This window comes from Malania oleifera, chromosome 10 (genome assembly GCF_029873635.1).
Source record: "Malania oleifera isolate guangnan ecotype guangnan chromosome 10, ASM2987363v1, whole genome shotgun sequence".
Classification (NCBI taxonomy): domain Eukaryota; kingdom Viridiplantae; phylum Streptophyta; class Magnoliopsida; order Santalales; family Ximeniaceae; genus Malania; species Malania oleifera.
The window spans coordinates 34402852-34418010 of NC_080426.1; the positions used below are offsets into that span (position 1 = coordinate 34402852).

Genomic DNA, 15159 nt, shown 5'->3' on the forward strand with positions numbered 1-15159 from the left:
ATGGTCCCACATCAAATGCGTACTAGGAAGATTTTGGACTTAAGGAAAGGTTTGGACTCCAACTAGGTGAGGCGTCTTTTATATGGCAAACCTGTGAGGCCAATGAGCCAAAGAGGGCCAATACCTCACCAGAATTGGACCCAAGATCATTACCTTGGGGATACTATTATGTGGGTGAATCCTACACAGAAGTACAAGCCACTCTGACGATGACGTCACGGGAAAGAATGTCACGGTCCCACATCGGATGTGTACTAGAGAGATCTTGGGCTTATAAGGATAATTTGGACTCCAACTAGGTGAGGCACCTGTTATATGACAAACATGTGAGCCAGTGGGCCAAAGCAGACAATACCTCACCAGAGTTGGACCCAAGATCATTACACCCAGGTACAATGTCAAATATGCGAGGGTTCCCACATTATTCTGGGCGTGGACAGGTAAAAAAGTTAGTTCAGGGGACTAGAATTAGATTAGCAACTTAAAATATAGGGACACTTATGGGTAAAAGCATGGAAATTGTGGATGCAATGATTAAAAGAATAATGAATATAATATGCCTTCAAGAAACTAAGTGACTGGGGAATAAAGTTAGAGAAATTGATAAATCGGGATTTAAACTTTGGTATGCTAGAAAAGAAAAACATAAAAATGGGATAGGAATTATAGTATACAAAAACTAAAAAGATAGTGTTGTAGATTAAATAGAGTAGGGATAGAATTATAAAAATCAAGATGGTCTTAGGCTAAGAGATAATAAATATTATTAGTACTTGTGCCCCTCAAGTAGGCTTAGCAGAAAATGTTAAGAACTAATTTTGAGACGATATAGATAGTATTATAAAAGGCATATCAGGGATTGAGAAAATATTCATAGAAACGGATGGAAGGGATAATAAAGATTATGAGAGGATATATGGAAGATAGGATATGGAAATAAAAATGAGCTTGGAGAGATGATCTTAGACTTCATTATGTCATATGATTTTATTACAATGAATATTTTCTTTAAGAAGAGAAAAGAACACTTAATAACCTTCAAAAGTGGACAAAATAAAAGTCAAATAGATTTTTTCTTAACTAGAAGGGTAGAACATTTATCATGTAAGGATTGTAAAGTTATCCCAAGTGAAAGATTAACCACACAACATAAAGTTATAGTGTTAGATATATGTATTGAATGGAAGAGAAAAGATAAAATAAATTAATGTAAGAGAACTAGGTGATGAAGCCTAATGGGAGAAAATATAATAATCAAAGATGGCGATTGGACAATAGAGAATGATATAAACGCAAATACTCTGAGTAGGATAGCTAATTTTATTAAAACAGATAGCAAAAGAGATTTTAGATGAATCAAGAGGAAGATTCTCGAATAGAAAAGAAAGTTGGTGGTATGATCAAGATGTCCAAAGAGCCATGAAGATTAAAGAATTTGGTATAAAACATGACAAAAATGTAGAAACATGGATTACTTTGAAAAGTATAAAGAGGTGAGGAAAGATGCAAAAAAACCATTAGTGAAGTTAAACATAAATTATTTAATAATTTGTATGAGAGGTTAGATACAAAATAAGGGGGAAGAGATATATTTAAACTCGTTAGAGCTAAAGAAAGAAAGAGTAAAGACTTAAGCAATATAAAATGTATAAAAAGTAAGGATGATATTGTCTTGGTTAAGAAAGAAGACATAAAAGAAATATGGTGAAGTTACTTTAGTAAGCTATTTAATAAAAATCAAATAGAAGGCCTAAACTTAGAATTGCAAACGAGGAAAACACTAATAATATGAGATTTATTCGCAAGATTAGAAGTCAACAAACTTAAGTTTGTACAAAAGAAAGATGAAAAATAAAAAATCTATAGAATTGGATAACATCACAATTGAAGTTTGGAAATACTTACGTGATAACAAAATTATATGATTAAACTAATTTATTTAACACAATTATAAAAACTAAAAAAATGTCAGATGAATGAAAGAAAAACACTTTAATATCTATATACAAAAATAAAGGAGAAACTCAAAATTGTAATAACTATCGTCACATTAAACTTATGAGTCATACAATTAAACTGTGGGAAATGATAGTTGAACAAAGATTAAGGCTAGAAATGAAGGTCTCAGAAAATCAATTTGCTTTTATGTTTGGGAGATCTATTATAGAAGTCATATATCTTTCAATAAGATTAATGGGAAAATTTAGGGAAAAGAAGAGCGACTTGCGGTATTTATTGACTTATAAAAAGCGTATGATAGGTTACCTAGGGAAACTTTATAGTGAGTTTTAGAAGGAAAAAAAAAGGTGTACGTAGTAGGTATATTGACGTCATTAAGTATATATATATATATATATACATGATGGAGTTATGACTAGCGTAAGGACTATACGTGGCGAGACTAGAGAATTTCCAATCACAATAGGTGTACATCAAAGATCTACTTTAAGCCCTTATTTTTTTGCTTTAGTGATGGATCAACTTACTAGTAGTATCCAAAATGAGGTTCCATGGTGTATGTTATATGCATATGATATTATCTTTTTGCTTTAGTGATGGATCAACTAAGTAAGAGTATCCAAAATGAGATTCCACAGTATATGTTATATGCAAATGATATTGTATTGATTGATGAAACTAGGGGTGGAGTAGAGTCTAAAATAAAATTATGGAGAGAAGCTTTAGAATCTAGAAGTTTTAGGATAAGTAGAAATAAGACAAAATATATGAAATGTAATTTCAGTAATAGTAGTAAAAATATTGGTGATTAAGAAATAAAAAACACTAGTAGATTTCGATACCTTAGATCTATTATATAAGCTAAAGGAGAAATTGAAGGAGGATGTAAATTATGTAATCCACAGAGTTAAAGCAGGTTAAGTAAAGGGAGAAGTGCTTCAAGTGTGCTTTATGATAGTAAAATGCCCTTAAAATTTAAAAGGAAGTCATACAAGACAACCATATAAGACCAACTATGCTATATGGATTAAAATGTTGGGCGACTAAGAAACACCATATCCAAAAAGTAAAAGTTGTTGAGATGAGAATGCTTAGATGGATGAGTGGTATAACATTGAAAGATAATTAAGAAATGAACATATTCAGAGTAAGTTAGGAGTAACTCCTGTAAAAATTAAGATAAGGGAGGGGCGACTTGGATGGTTTGGGCACTTGCAACGTAAGTCAAATAGTCCGCCAGCAAAGAAGAGTTAGTTACTATGAGGGTAGTAAAAGGAGTAAGGCTCGTTCTAAAAAACCTTGAAATGAGATAGTGAGTGAGGATTTAATAGCACTGAATTAGTCGAAAGAAATTGTCCATGATCGCATAAATTGGCAGAAAAGGATTCATGTAACCAACCACACCTAGTGGGACTTAAGGTTTGGCTTTGTTGTTTGTTGCATACTCTGGGCACAATTTTAAGCTTTTTCACACCTTTCTCAAGTGCGGTGAAAATGTTTATAAAATCATCATTGATGGAAGATGCTATTAAATGAGGTTTCTATAAATGAGGTCACTAACATGCAACTTCATCTGGAACCTCACCTAGACCCTTACAAGACATCTTGGGTTAATGACTCTACTTTTCATATTTGTGAAAGATAAGTTCCTATCTATGGGTGATTTTTGATAATGTTTGAGGTAATATCATACCCCTAAATATTGGCCATGTACTACTTGGTTCTCCTTTGATGGATGATTTAGGCGTGACTCAAGGCCATGAGAACACATTTATCTTTCACTAGAATGATATGAAGATCATCTTGAAACCTACTCTACCAACCAAGACAAAGAATCCGACATTATTGATCATGTCAAAGTTGCTCAACTAGAAGACACTACAAGCAAGGAAATGTGTGTTTGAAGACATCCACAGTCTTTCAAACATTCCTATTGTAGAGTTTGTCATTCTTGATGTGCTCATTGATGCCAATTCTAAATTCAAGTCTATGGTGACTGCCAAAGGAACATGGTTTCATCATTCAAGCACCGACTTTTAAAGATTACAAGTTCGCTTCTTACTTTTGATCTTCCAACATTTTGAAATTCAAAGCCCGAAACTATGGGAGATTTGACAATGGACAAGAAGCTAACCGTTTGTAGACTCTTGTTGGAGACTAATTTAGAAGAATTGGGTAACGGGATGGATGGGTTTAGTTAAAAGTTTATTTTGTTTAGTTTACTCAGAATAAGGTCATGTGCATTTGGGGGTTTGTGTGTAATATTCGTGTACGTTAAAGGTTATTTTAGTCTTTTAGTATTATTATTAAGTGTGTTAATATGTTTTTTAGTGAGAGTTAGTAAGGGTGTTGTGGTCATTACAGCTGAAATGTATTATAAATAGAGGAAGAGACATATCTTCGAGTTAGGTCATTCATCAAAATCTCAACATGGTATCAAAATGTGATCCAACCTAACCCTATCACACTCGATCATCACATAGAACACCCTCCCCTCACTGCCTTTCTCAAAACCACCTCAACCCCTCATTATTTCACAAAACCAACCATATAGCCAAAACAAAACCCTTTGAAACATAACCCTACAAAATTCCATCACCTAAAACCTCCCTATGCGCCGGACGACTGCCGGTAGTCCCCACCCCACACACCGGCGCGTGAGAGAGACTCCTGCCACCTTTTCTGATTTTTTCCTCCATCATGTTCTAATTCCTTCCCTAGACCATATTATCAAATTGTTGGGCATGTTTTTTGCTTAAAGATCCAACCTTTTTCGGCCATGCACTTGTGGTAATCCGTCAGTACTTGTTTGGTGTTCATAAATGCTTTTTGTGAGTTTCTTGGAGCAGTGACAATGTTCATAAGTTGACTTGTGAGGCAGTGGCAGTGTTATATCAGTTTGTAGGTGGTTCACCTCATCCATGGTTGTTTTGGTGCTTCACCTTGTTTGTCGTTGTCTCAATTAGTTTTGATAGTTCTTCTTGTTCGACATTGGCGTGGCTGCTGGTTTGTGAGTGTTAGGATGAACTATGAATCCCAAAGACATGTTTTCTTCATCACTGCCACAAATCAAAACTGAAAAGTTGGATGGAAAGATCTATGTTCAGTGGTCTAAGGTTGTTCGAGTTTATTTAGCAGGATTAGGAAAAATCTAACCCCTTGCTCCAATATGATCCTTCTAAAGAGAAAAGAAAAGAAGCACGAATTCAAAAAAATGCCTTGATTTTTTCCCTCTTTTGGAATTCAATGGAGCCTCAGATTGCATGGATGTGCATGCATCAAGGAGATTTTGCATCACTTATTGCTTCTATTGATATTACCTTATTTGAGTTCACACCTTACCACACTCAATCCCTTAGTGCTTCTGATCTCAATGAGTCCCTTACCTTACCTAAGTTTCCAAATTCTAGTTTGTTGTCCTTACCCAATCAACCACTTGGGTCCATGTAGTTTTGAGTCCTTTTCATGGTCTCAATCGTCCTAATCTACAAGTGTATTCACAACAGCATCTCCAAGGAAGAGAGTCTTCTCTAGCTACTACCACGCCTTTGGTTTCTTTGGCTGATGATCATATTTCCCATGATGTTGATCCACCCATTGCCATCCGAAAAGGTAAACGCACATGTACACAACATCCCATTTCCAACTCTGTTTGGTATGACTTCTTACCACCCGCCTATTATTGTTTTGTAACTACTCTATCATGTACTGCCCTTCCTAAAATTGTTTTGGAAGCCTTGGCCCACTCTTGGTGAAGTAATGTCCATGGTTGAAGAGATGACTGCTATACAAGACAATGGTACTTGGGAGTTAGACCCCATTTGGGAGCACTTTAAAAAAAAAAGTGCTTGTAGTACGTATCACCTAAAATAAGCACTTTTACAAAAAAAAAAGTGGCATTTAGCTTGCACTACAACAAACATTTATTGCAATAAGTGCTTTTCCAGAACCACTTCTTGAGAACTATTTAAGTGAATTTTGAAAATTAATCCAAGATAGCTTTTGGCCACTTATAAGTTATACTATTCATAGGCGGACCAATTTTGTAAATATAAGAAAATTTTTAACCATTTTATAATTTTAAAAATACATTAAAATATAATCATATAATTTTATTATGCATTATAATATATTAATCATTAATGAAACATAATTAAATTTGGAATACTAAAGAATAAAAACCATCTATTAATTTAATTTAATATTAAAAATTAAAAATACAAATTTAATTAATAATATTATTTTAAAATAATTAATACGATAATCATATGTTATAAATATATATTAAGAACAAGATTATTATTAATAAAAAATTAATACTTTACTTTTTTACTTAATAAAAATATTTAAATAATTATTAATTAAATTGTTAGTTAAAAATTAACCATATATTATATTATTATGCATTATAACCTATTAATTATTAATAAAAAAAATTAAACTCTTGAAATTTAAATTAATATTAAATAAATTAAAATTTTTAATTTAGTTATTAATAATATTTTTAATATAAATTAATGTGATATCATATGTTATAAATATACATTAAAAACAAGATTATTGTTAATTAATAAATAATATTATATTATTTTAGTTAATAGAAAATATGTAAATTTTAAATTGAAAAATAACATAATTATTATTTAAATTTTTTATTATAAAATATTAATATTTTTATTTAAATATATTTAAAAACACATATTAATTATTATAATTAAATTCTGGATTGAACAAGAATTGGTTATTAATTTAAATTACCATTAAATAAATTAAAATCTTAAATTTAATTACTAAAATTATTTTATCATAATTTAATATGAAAGTAAAATGTTATAAATATACATTAAAAACAAGATTATTATTAATTAAAAATAATAATATTATATTATTTTTTAAAAAAAAAATTAAATTTCAATTATACAACAACAACAAAACCAAGCCTTAGTCCCACTAATTAATGAAATTGTTAATTAAAAAATATTAATATTTTTAACTTAAAATATGCTTAAAAATAATCTTATAGCACCCTAAGGAAGTGTCCAGGACTCCAAATATCACTTATTTTAAACACAACCAAACACCACTTATAACTTTCAGTATTTTTCTAGTTCAGCACCGATTAAATTCAGCAATTTTTCAAAAATTTACTTCTACATAAATGGTTCCAAACAATCCCTTAGTACCTATTCCTCCTAACAAGTTTGTGGATGGTTGTCACTAGGTATGCATTGTGAAAGTTGTCTACCCTAATGGTTTTGTGGCTCATCTAAAGACATGTCTTGTTGCTCAAGGGGATACTCAGGTGTATGGTTTGGATTATTCCAACACTTTTTCTATGGCTGCCAAACTTACATCAGGACATTTGTTTATCTCTTTGGCTACCACTTGTCACTGGCCTCTACATCAGTTAGATGTGAAGATTGTTTTCTTGCATGATGATCTTGAGGAGGAGGTCTGTATGGAGCAACCACCTGGATTTGTTGCTCAAAGGGAATCAACCTTTTAGTGTGTTGGCTCAAGAAAGCACTATATGGTTTAAAATAATCTCCTAGAGCATGGTTTGGTTGATTAAGTGTAATAGTACTTGAGTTTGGCCTTCGACAGTGTGCAGTGGATCACTCTGTGTTTTATCATCACACTTCATCGAGTAAGATCCTTCTTATTGTACATGTGGATGATATTGTTATTACAGGTGATGATGATAAAAACATTTTCTACAAACAAAGTTTCAAACCAAAGATTTAGGACCATCAAAATACTCTTGGGTATAGAAGTATCTAGATCTCGCATGGGAATTGTTTTGTTAGAGAGAAAGTATGTTCCTAATCTATTGGATGAGACTATACTGTTGGGATCCAAACCGGTTGATACACCCCTGGATCCTAACAAGAAGTTAGTGTCGGATATAGGTGATTTGTTGTCTAATCTTGGATGATATTGGAGACTTGTTGGAAAGTTGAATTATCTCATAGTTACTCAGCTGAATATATCTTTTGCAACAAGTGTTGCGGGTCAATTTTTGGATTCTCCAAAGACAAGTCATTGGGACAAAGCAATTCGCATCTTGAGATATCTCAAAGATGCACCTAGGAGAGGTCTTTTCTATCGAGATTAAAGTCCCACCTATATTCAGGCATATACAGATGCAGATTGGGTTGAGTCGCCTTCTGACTGCCACAATCAAGTGCTATATCTTGGTTGGTGGTAATTTAGTTTCTTGGAAGAGTAAGAAACAAACTGTGGTGGCCATGTCAAGAGCTGAATCAGAGCATATAGCTATAGCTCACACCACTTTTGAACTTGTATGGTTGAAGAACATATTGGAAAAATTGGATTTTCCAAATTCTCAATCTATGGAGTTGATGTGTGATAATCAAGTTGCTCTTCATATTGGCCCCAACCCGGTCTTTCATGAGCAAATGAAACACATTGAAGTTGATTAAGATTTTGTTCGGGCGAAACTTGCGTGGAAGCTCAGTACTACCACTGATGGGAAGCCCAATATGCAGCTTGCTGATTTGTCTACCAAAGCTTTTAGTAATATTATTAAGTGTTAGAATGTTAATTACTGAGAGTTAGTAAGGGTATTATACTATTATGGTAATTAGAGTGTATAGATTTGTATTATAAAAAGAGTGAGAGACCTATCTTCGAGTTGGGTCATTCATAAAAATCTCAAGAGTGTATTTTAGAGGTATGTTTTTAATTCCACGTATCTTTAGGGGTATATGTGTGATTTTTTGTATTATAGGATTTCTTGTAAATAGTGTGTGAAAGCCATGTAAGTAGTAGTTATTTTTTTAAAATTTGAATTAAAGTGAATGTGAGATTTCCACCCGTGTATCTCCTTCCTTCTCTTCCTTCTTCCTTCCACTTCTTCTTCTTCCCCTCTCCTCTATCTCCCCCAAATTATGTGCTGGCTGTAACTCCTTGAAGCTGTCCTGCATCAAGTAGTTTTCCATAGTCCATTCAAAATTAGGAACATGGATTTTTTTTATAAACAATTTTCATTTTTTAAATGGTGTACATATTGGAACTCAAAAATTGCAATATTTTTCTGAAAGTAAACATGCCTTTTGTCTTCCGAACAGTTCTTGAAGGAAATGAAAAGTCGTTAAGGACCCTCTAAAATGATCTCACCTTGAACCTACCTTTCTTTAAGGCTTTTCTAACCAGTAAACCCCCTCTCATGCCCTGAAATTTCTGCTTTCCACTGCCTTCAAAATTAAAATGCCACTAATTTTCCATTTTACAAATTTCCATTGAAATTTCCATCAATCACCCAAAATTTATCGGAATCTCAAATTTTCAACATATTTCTCAAAATTTTAACTATAGGGTGAAATTTCCTTGAAATTCAAATTTGAGATTCCAAACACACATTGAAAATTTTGCATTAATTTTTATCTTCTTTACATATTGGAAACTAAACATCATTACAAGAAGGATATAAATAGCTTACATTATGTACACCATAATGTATTCTACAGGGCGTGGGAATAGTCACTGGCCGGTGCGACGGACCGTAAAACGGACGCCGTTGACGGTAGGTGGACACCCGGACGTAATCCAAAAAAAAAAAAAAAAGGATATAAATAGCTTTCAGACTTCTGAAATTACATGAAAAACTAAACATAGGCATTAGCTTACATTATTTTATTTGATCCTTTATCTACATCAGTTGTATTTGTACATTAAATAATATTTAATTGATTTATAGGTTTCATTTATATCAACTGAACGTGTATTATCATTATTATATTATAGTTATTGCACCTTATACACAACATACCTGTCCTTGATGTATTCTATTCATAATAATTTATTTCTAAATCTTGCATTATCATGTCTAATAATAGTTCCTTAAGTTTCATAAAAGATTCCATGTTTTACTGCATATTTCCATCATTTTTAAAAATTGAAACTAATTGACATTGACATCAAAATTTCATTGAAATTTCAGTACTTTTGATGCCTTAAAATTTAGTCAAAATCAAAATTTAAGACCTTGGTACATATCCTAAAAGAATACACAACAAAAACAACAACAACAACAAAACCAAGCCTTAGTCCCACTAGGTGGGATCGGCTATACGAATCTTTTTTCACCAATTTATGCGATCATGGACCAATTCTTTTGATAGATTCAAGGATATTAAATCCTTACTCACTATCTCTTCCCAAATTATTATAAGTCTACCCTTACCCCTTCTACTACCCACCCCCCAACAGTAACTAAGTCACTCTTCCTCACAGGTGCACTATGTGGCATACGTTACAAGTGTCCATACCATCTGAGTCGTCCCTCCCTTATCTTCTATAGGAGTTACACCCAAGGTCTTAAATTTTGATTTTGACTCAAATTTCGAAGCTCCAAAAGTACGGAAATTTTGACAGAAATTTCGATTTCAACGTCGATTTCGATTTCGATTTGAAAAAATAACAGAAATTTGTAATAAAACATGGAATTCTTTGTGAAACTTTAGAAATGGTTAACAAACATAATAATATAAGTTTTAGAACTAATATTTTACAAATTAAACACATCTATGTTTTGTATAAATATTTTTTATACATGATAATATTTTTTATTGTGCAAATAATGATAATATAGACATGAATGGTTAAATAAAATGTTACTGTAAGTTTATTTTTTCATATAATTTCAGAAGCACTTGTAATAATCTTTTGTTTCGATAAAATAAATTAAGATAGAAATTTCACTTCACTCCTAAATTTCTCATTGAATATGACGAAATTTCATCGTATAGTTAAAATTTCGACAAGTTTCGCTAAAATTTTGAGATTTCGAAAAATTTCGGATGATTCGTTGAGATTTTGACGGAAATTATGCAAGGCGGAAATCGACTGCCATTTCGATTTCGAGGGTGACGGCAATTGGAAATTTCAACAATGTCGTGGAAATTTAAGACCATGGCTACACCTAACTTACCACAAATATGTTCATTCCTTAATTTATCTTTCAATGTTATACCACTCATCCATCTAAGCATTCTCATCTCAACAACTTTTACTTTTTCAATATTATGTTTCTTCGTTGGCCAACATTCCGATCCATATAACATAGCTTGTCCTATAGCTGTCCTATAAAACTTCCCTTTCAATTTTAAGGGTATTCTATGATCACAAAGCACACTTGAAGCACTTCTCCATTTTACCCAACTTGCTTTAACTCTATGCATCACATCATCTTTGATTTCTCCTTTAGCTAGCATAATAGATCCAAGGTATCGAAATCTACAAGTGTTATTTATTTCTTCATCATCAAGTTTAACTTTGTCTCCAATATTCCGCCTCTCATTACTAAAATTACATTTCATATATTCTATCTTATTTCTACTTATCCTAAAGCCTCTAGATTCCAAAGCTTCTCTTCATAATTCTAACTCAACCTCTACTTCGTCCCTAATTTCATCAATTAATACAATATCATCTGCAAACAACATACACCATAGGACCTCCTTTTCAATACTCTCAGTCAACTGGTCCATCACTAAAGCAAAAAGATAAGGACTCAAAGCAGATCCTTGATATACACCTATGGTGATTGGAAATTCTCTAGTCCATCTATAGTCCTTATACTAGTCATTATTCCATCGTACATATCTTTAATGACATTGGTATACCTACTACATACACCCTTTTTTTCTAAAACCCACCATAGAACTTCCCTAGGTATCCTATCATATGCTTTCTTAAGGTCAATAAATATCATATGCAAGTCCCTCTTCTTTTTCCTAAACTTTTCCATTAATCTTCTTAAAAGATAAATAGCTTCTGTGGTAGATCTCCCCGGCATAAAACCAAATTGATTTTCTGAGACCTTCGTTTCTATCCTTAATTTTTGTTCAACTACCCTTTCCCATAGTTCCATCGTATGACTCATAAGTTTAATTTTACGATAGTTATTACAATTTTGAATATCTCCTTTATTTTTGTATATAGGTATTAAAGTGTTTTTCCTCCATTCATCTGGCATTTTCTTAATTTTTACAATTGTATTAAACAAATTAGTTAATCATATAATTCCGTTATCACCTAAGCATCTCCAAACTTCAATTGGGATGTTATCTGGTCCCATAGCTTTCTCATTTTTCATTTTTTTAGTGCAAACTTAACTTCGTTAACTCTAATTTTGCGAATAAATCTCATATTTTTAGCTTTTTTCTCATTTGACAATTCTAAGTTTAAGTCTTCTATTTGGTTTTCATTAAACAACTTACTAAAGTAACAAATTCAATTTACCAAGCCTGAAAAGTACACTTGAACAAAGATTCCCAAAGGATTCCACCATCTGCATATCTCAAGTAAGCAGCAATAGAAGCACCTTTATCCCTTTCAATGCCCATGTCCAGGAACCTTCCCATCAATGGAAATGTGTCACACCACTGAACATGCCAGAAACTGATTCTATATTCAATCTAACCTCAAAGGATCCGAATTGAAGCACATCCATATTTTCCAAATATTCTTTAACAAACTCATGCCATATGAGTTTTTTGCCTCAAAAGTCCAACCTCCCCTATTGTTGCTATATATGCCCTTTATCACGCATCTCCATGCCTATGAGGGCACATTTTGAGCCACATCACCAAAGCCACTTCCCTACGAGGGCTAGATTGAACCTTCTAAAATTCCTGATCCCCAACCCTCTGCCTGCGTAGGGGCTTGCACCTTTTCCACTTAATAATAATTGAATCCAGTTCAGGGAAGGTTCAGAAATCCATTTTGTTTCAATAAAATCTCCAAATACCAGCACATAATTTGAACATACTTCTTGAAAATAAAAAAGAACGATATCAAAATCACGTCTATCATAACTTTGGTGGTTTCCACATTTGCTACTTAAACATTAGGTCCGCAGCTTGTAAAATTGTGGGATTATCGAGGTAAGATTTTGAAGATTAAAATTAAACATTGCCAAGGATGCAGTAAATTTTATCCTTTCCTTGCTACTCAGCCATGATAAGCTATAGGACCACCAAAACAAAGTTATCTCACCTAGAGTACGGCAAGCATCATCCATAGAAGCACCATCAGCAGCAGGCCTCTTAACTTCTGCAACATACAAGTTATTACTAATACTAAACTGAATTTAAAGAAGAAAAACGTAAAAATGCAAGAAGCACAATCTATGAATGTGGGAAGCTTTTCATACCATAATAGGAGAACAAATTATGGTGCGACATATATGATGCTATATCAGTCATGTCTTCTACTCTTTCTCTCTTCTTTCTCTTCATTACTTTTTTCCCTGAATGTTGATCAGGAAATGGAACTGATCTTGCACCAACCTCTTCTGTGAACTTCTCTAATTCAAACTGCTTCTTTTTACCATACTCTGCAAGTTCTCTGTCATATTTTAATGCTTGGGACTGAAATTCCTTTATTTGCAATTCTATCCACTTACACCGCCACATTAAAGGATGTATATACCTCATCCAATGGGCTGTCAATTTTTTCTTCCTGCAAAATGCACAGAAATTAAATGCATAATAATCAAAGTTAGATCAAGCATGAAAAAGCAACAGGAAAAAGGAAAAAGATGAGTATAAACATCATGAAATGACAAAGAGACGTGGTTGATTTTTTGTATCTCAGACCAGCATCCCCTCGTTGGTGACTTTCCAATAAATTCCCTTTACTAATCCAAAAAAAATGAAAAAGAGACATTTCATTCACTTAACAGGTGGTTCAGTTAATTCTATTGGTTCACATTGTCAAAGAAAGGTAAACGATTGACACTCGTATCATTTGCAATTGGGGGACAAGGAACACCCAACACTCTCTCTCTCTGGCTACATCGAAGTTCTCTGTACTAGCAGCCATCACCACATCCACCAGAATTCGCACCACACCACAACAGATGCGACAGTGCACCCCCCCCCCCAACCCTGCTAAATCCTTAGCATCAAACCTCCCATCATTACATCCATTGATCTCTGTCAATCATTAGATTCTAAGGATCTATTCCCAACCTCACTCTGGAAACTGTGATCCTTCTTCGCATCTATCACCAACTCCAGTAACTTCAACAAATCTACAACAGCTCTCCCCTTTCAAACCCCCTGGTATGAAGATTGAATACCTCTTGCTAGTTACTCCCAGTTCCAAGAACTAGCCCCTGTGGCTTGTTTAGTTGCCCTCCCATATGCCCTAGTTCTTATCTCTATTTCAGTTCATCTTGACTGGCCTAGTTCAAACCATGGTCTTAAATTTCCATGAAATTGTCAATGGCACTTTCCACCACCCTTGAAAATGAACTGGCAGTCAATTTCTGCCAAACAAAATTTCCGTCAAAACAAGTTATTTGAAATTTATCAAATCTTGAAAATTTGACTCTGCAACATAATTTCCTTAAAATTGACATTATAGATTCAAAAGCCGAAATTGATATCTCTTTAATGAATCTTCTATTTTATTAAAAATAAACACTATCATGACAAGGATATGAATGGCAAAGTTCAAACTTTCAAAATTCTAAGAAAAATTGAACTTAGATATTAGCTCCAAAACTTTATTCAGGTTTTAATGTCAAAATTGCTGTATTTGCATTATAACTAACATTTCAATGATTTTATGAATTTCATTTATATTAATAGACTATGTTTAATATTGTTATTGTATTACAAATATTGCATCTTAAACACCACATTATTGTCACTGATGCATTTTATTTAATTCTAGATCTTGCATTATTATGTCTATTTAATGTTTACTAAGCTTCATAAAATAAAATAAAATAATCCATGCCCCACACTAATTTCAATCTTTTTTTGAAATTGAAATAAACATCAAAAATTTCACAAAAACTTCTGTAATTTTGAAGCCTTGAAATTATTCCAACAGGTTGAAGCTTCGAAATTTTGGTTGAATTGAAGTCTAAAAGTTTCAATGATGAAGGGTCACTTGCAAAGAATTCAAGGCAATCATATTTCATTTGAATATTTAAAAATTAGGGATTTCATATTAATTTGGCATTATTTGTTAATTTTAGTAATTTTTAATTACTTTGGGATTATTTTGCAATTTTTTACTGTTTTGACGTATTTTGTAATTCTTTAATAGGTTTTTCCTTAAGGTTCCCTAGTCGCCTATAAATATAGGATTATGATGTAAGGTTAAGGAGCTTTTGACAAATTACAATTAATTGAATTTCATTACTATTAATTGGGACTC

General features: G+C 32.7%; 1 protein-coding gene across 16 annotated transcripts in view; it reads right to left on the reverse strand.

The window, feature by feature from the left end:
• LOC131166959 (uncharacterized) overlaps positions 1 to 15159 on the reverse strand; it is a 36923-nt gene that overhangs the window by 4009 nt on the left and 17755 nt on the right. For 13 of the 16 annotated variants that reach the window (XM_058125630.1, XM_058125632.1, XM_058125633.1 and 10 more), the window contains 2 exons: positions 13139 to 13446; positions 12982 to 13038 (listed from right to left, as the gene is read on the reverse strand). In XM_058125630.1, the coding sequence (XP_057981613.1) occupies positions 12982 to 13038; positions 13139 to 13446 (365 nt within the window). The remainder of the gene's footprint in view (positions 1 to 12981; positions 13039 to 13138; positions 13447 to 15159) is intronic. The other 3 variants (XM_058125638.1, XM_058125634.1, XM_058125645.1) reach the window with 1 other exon arrangement.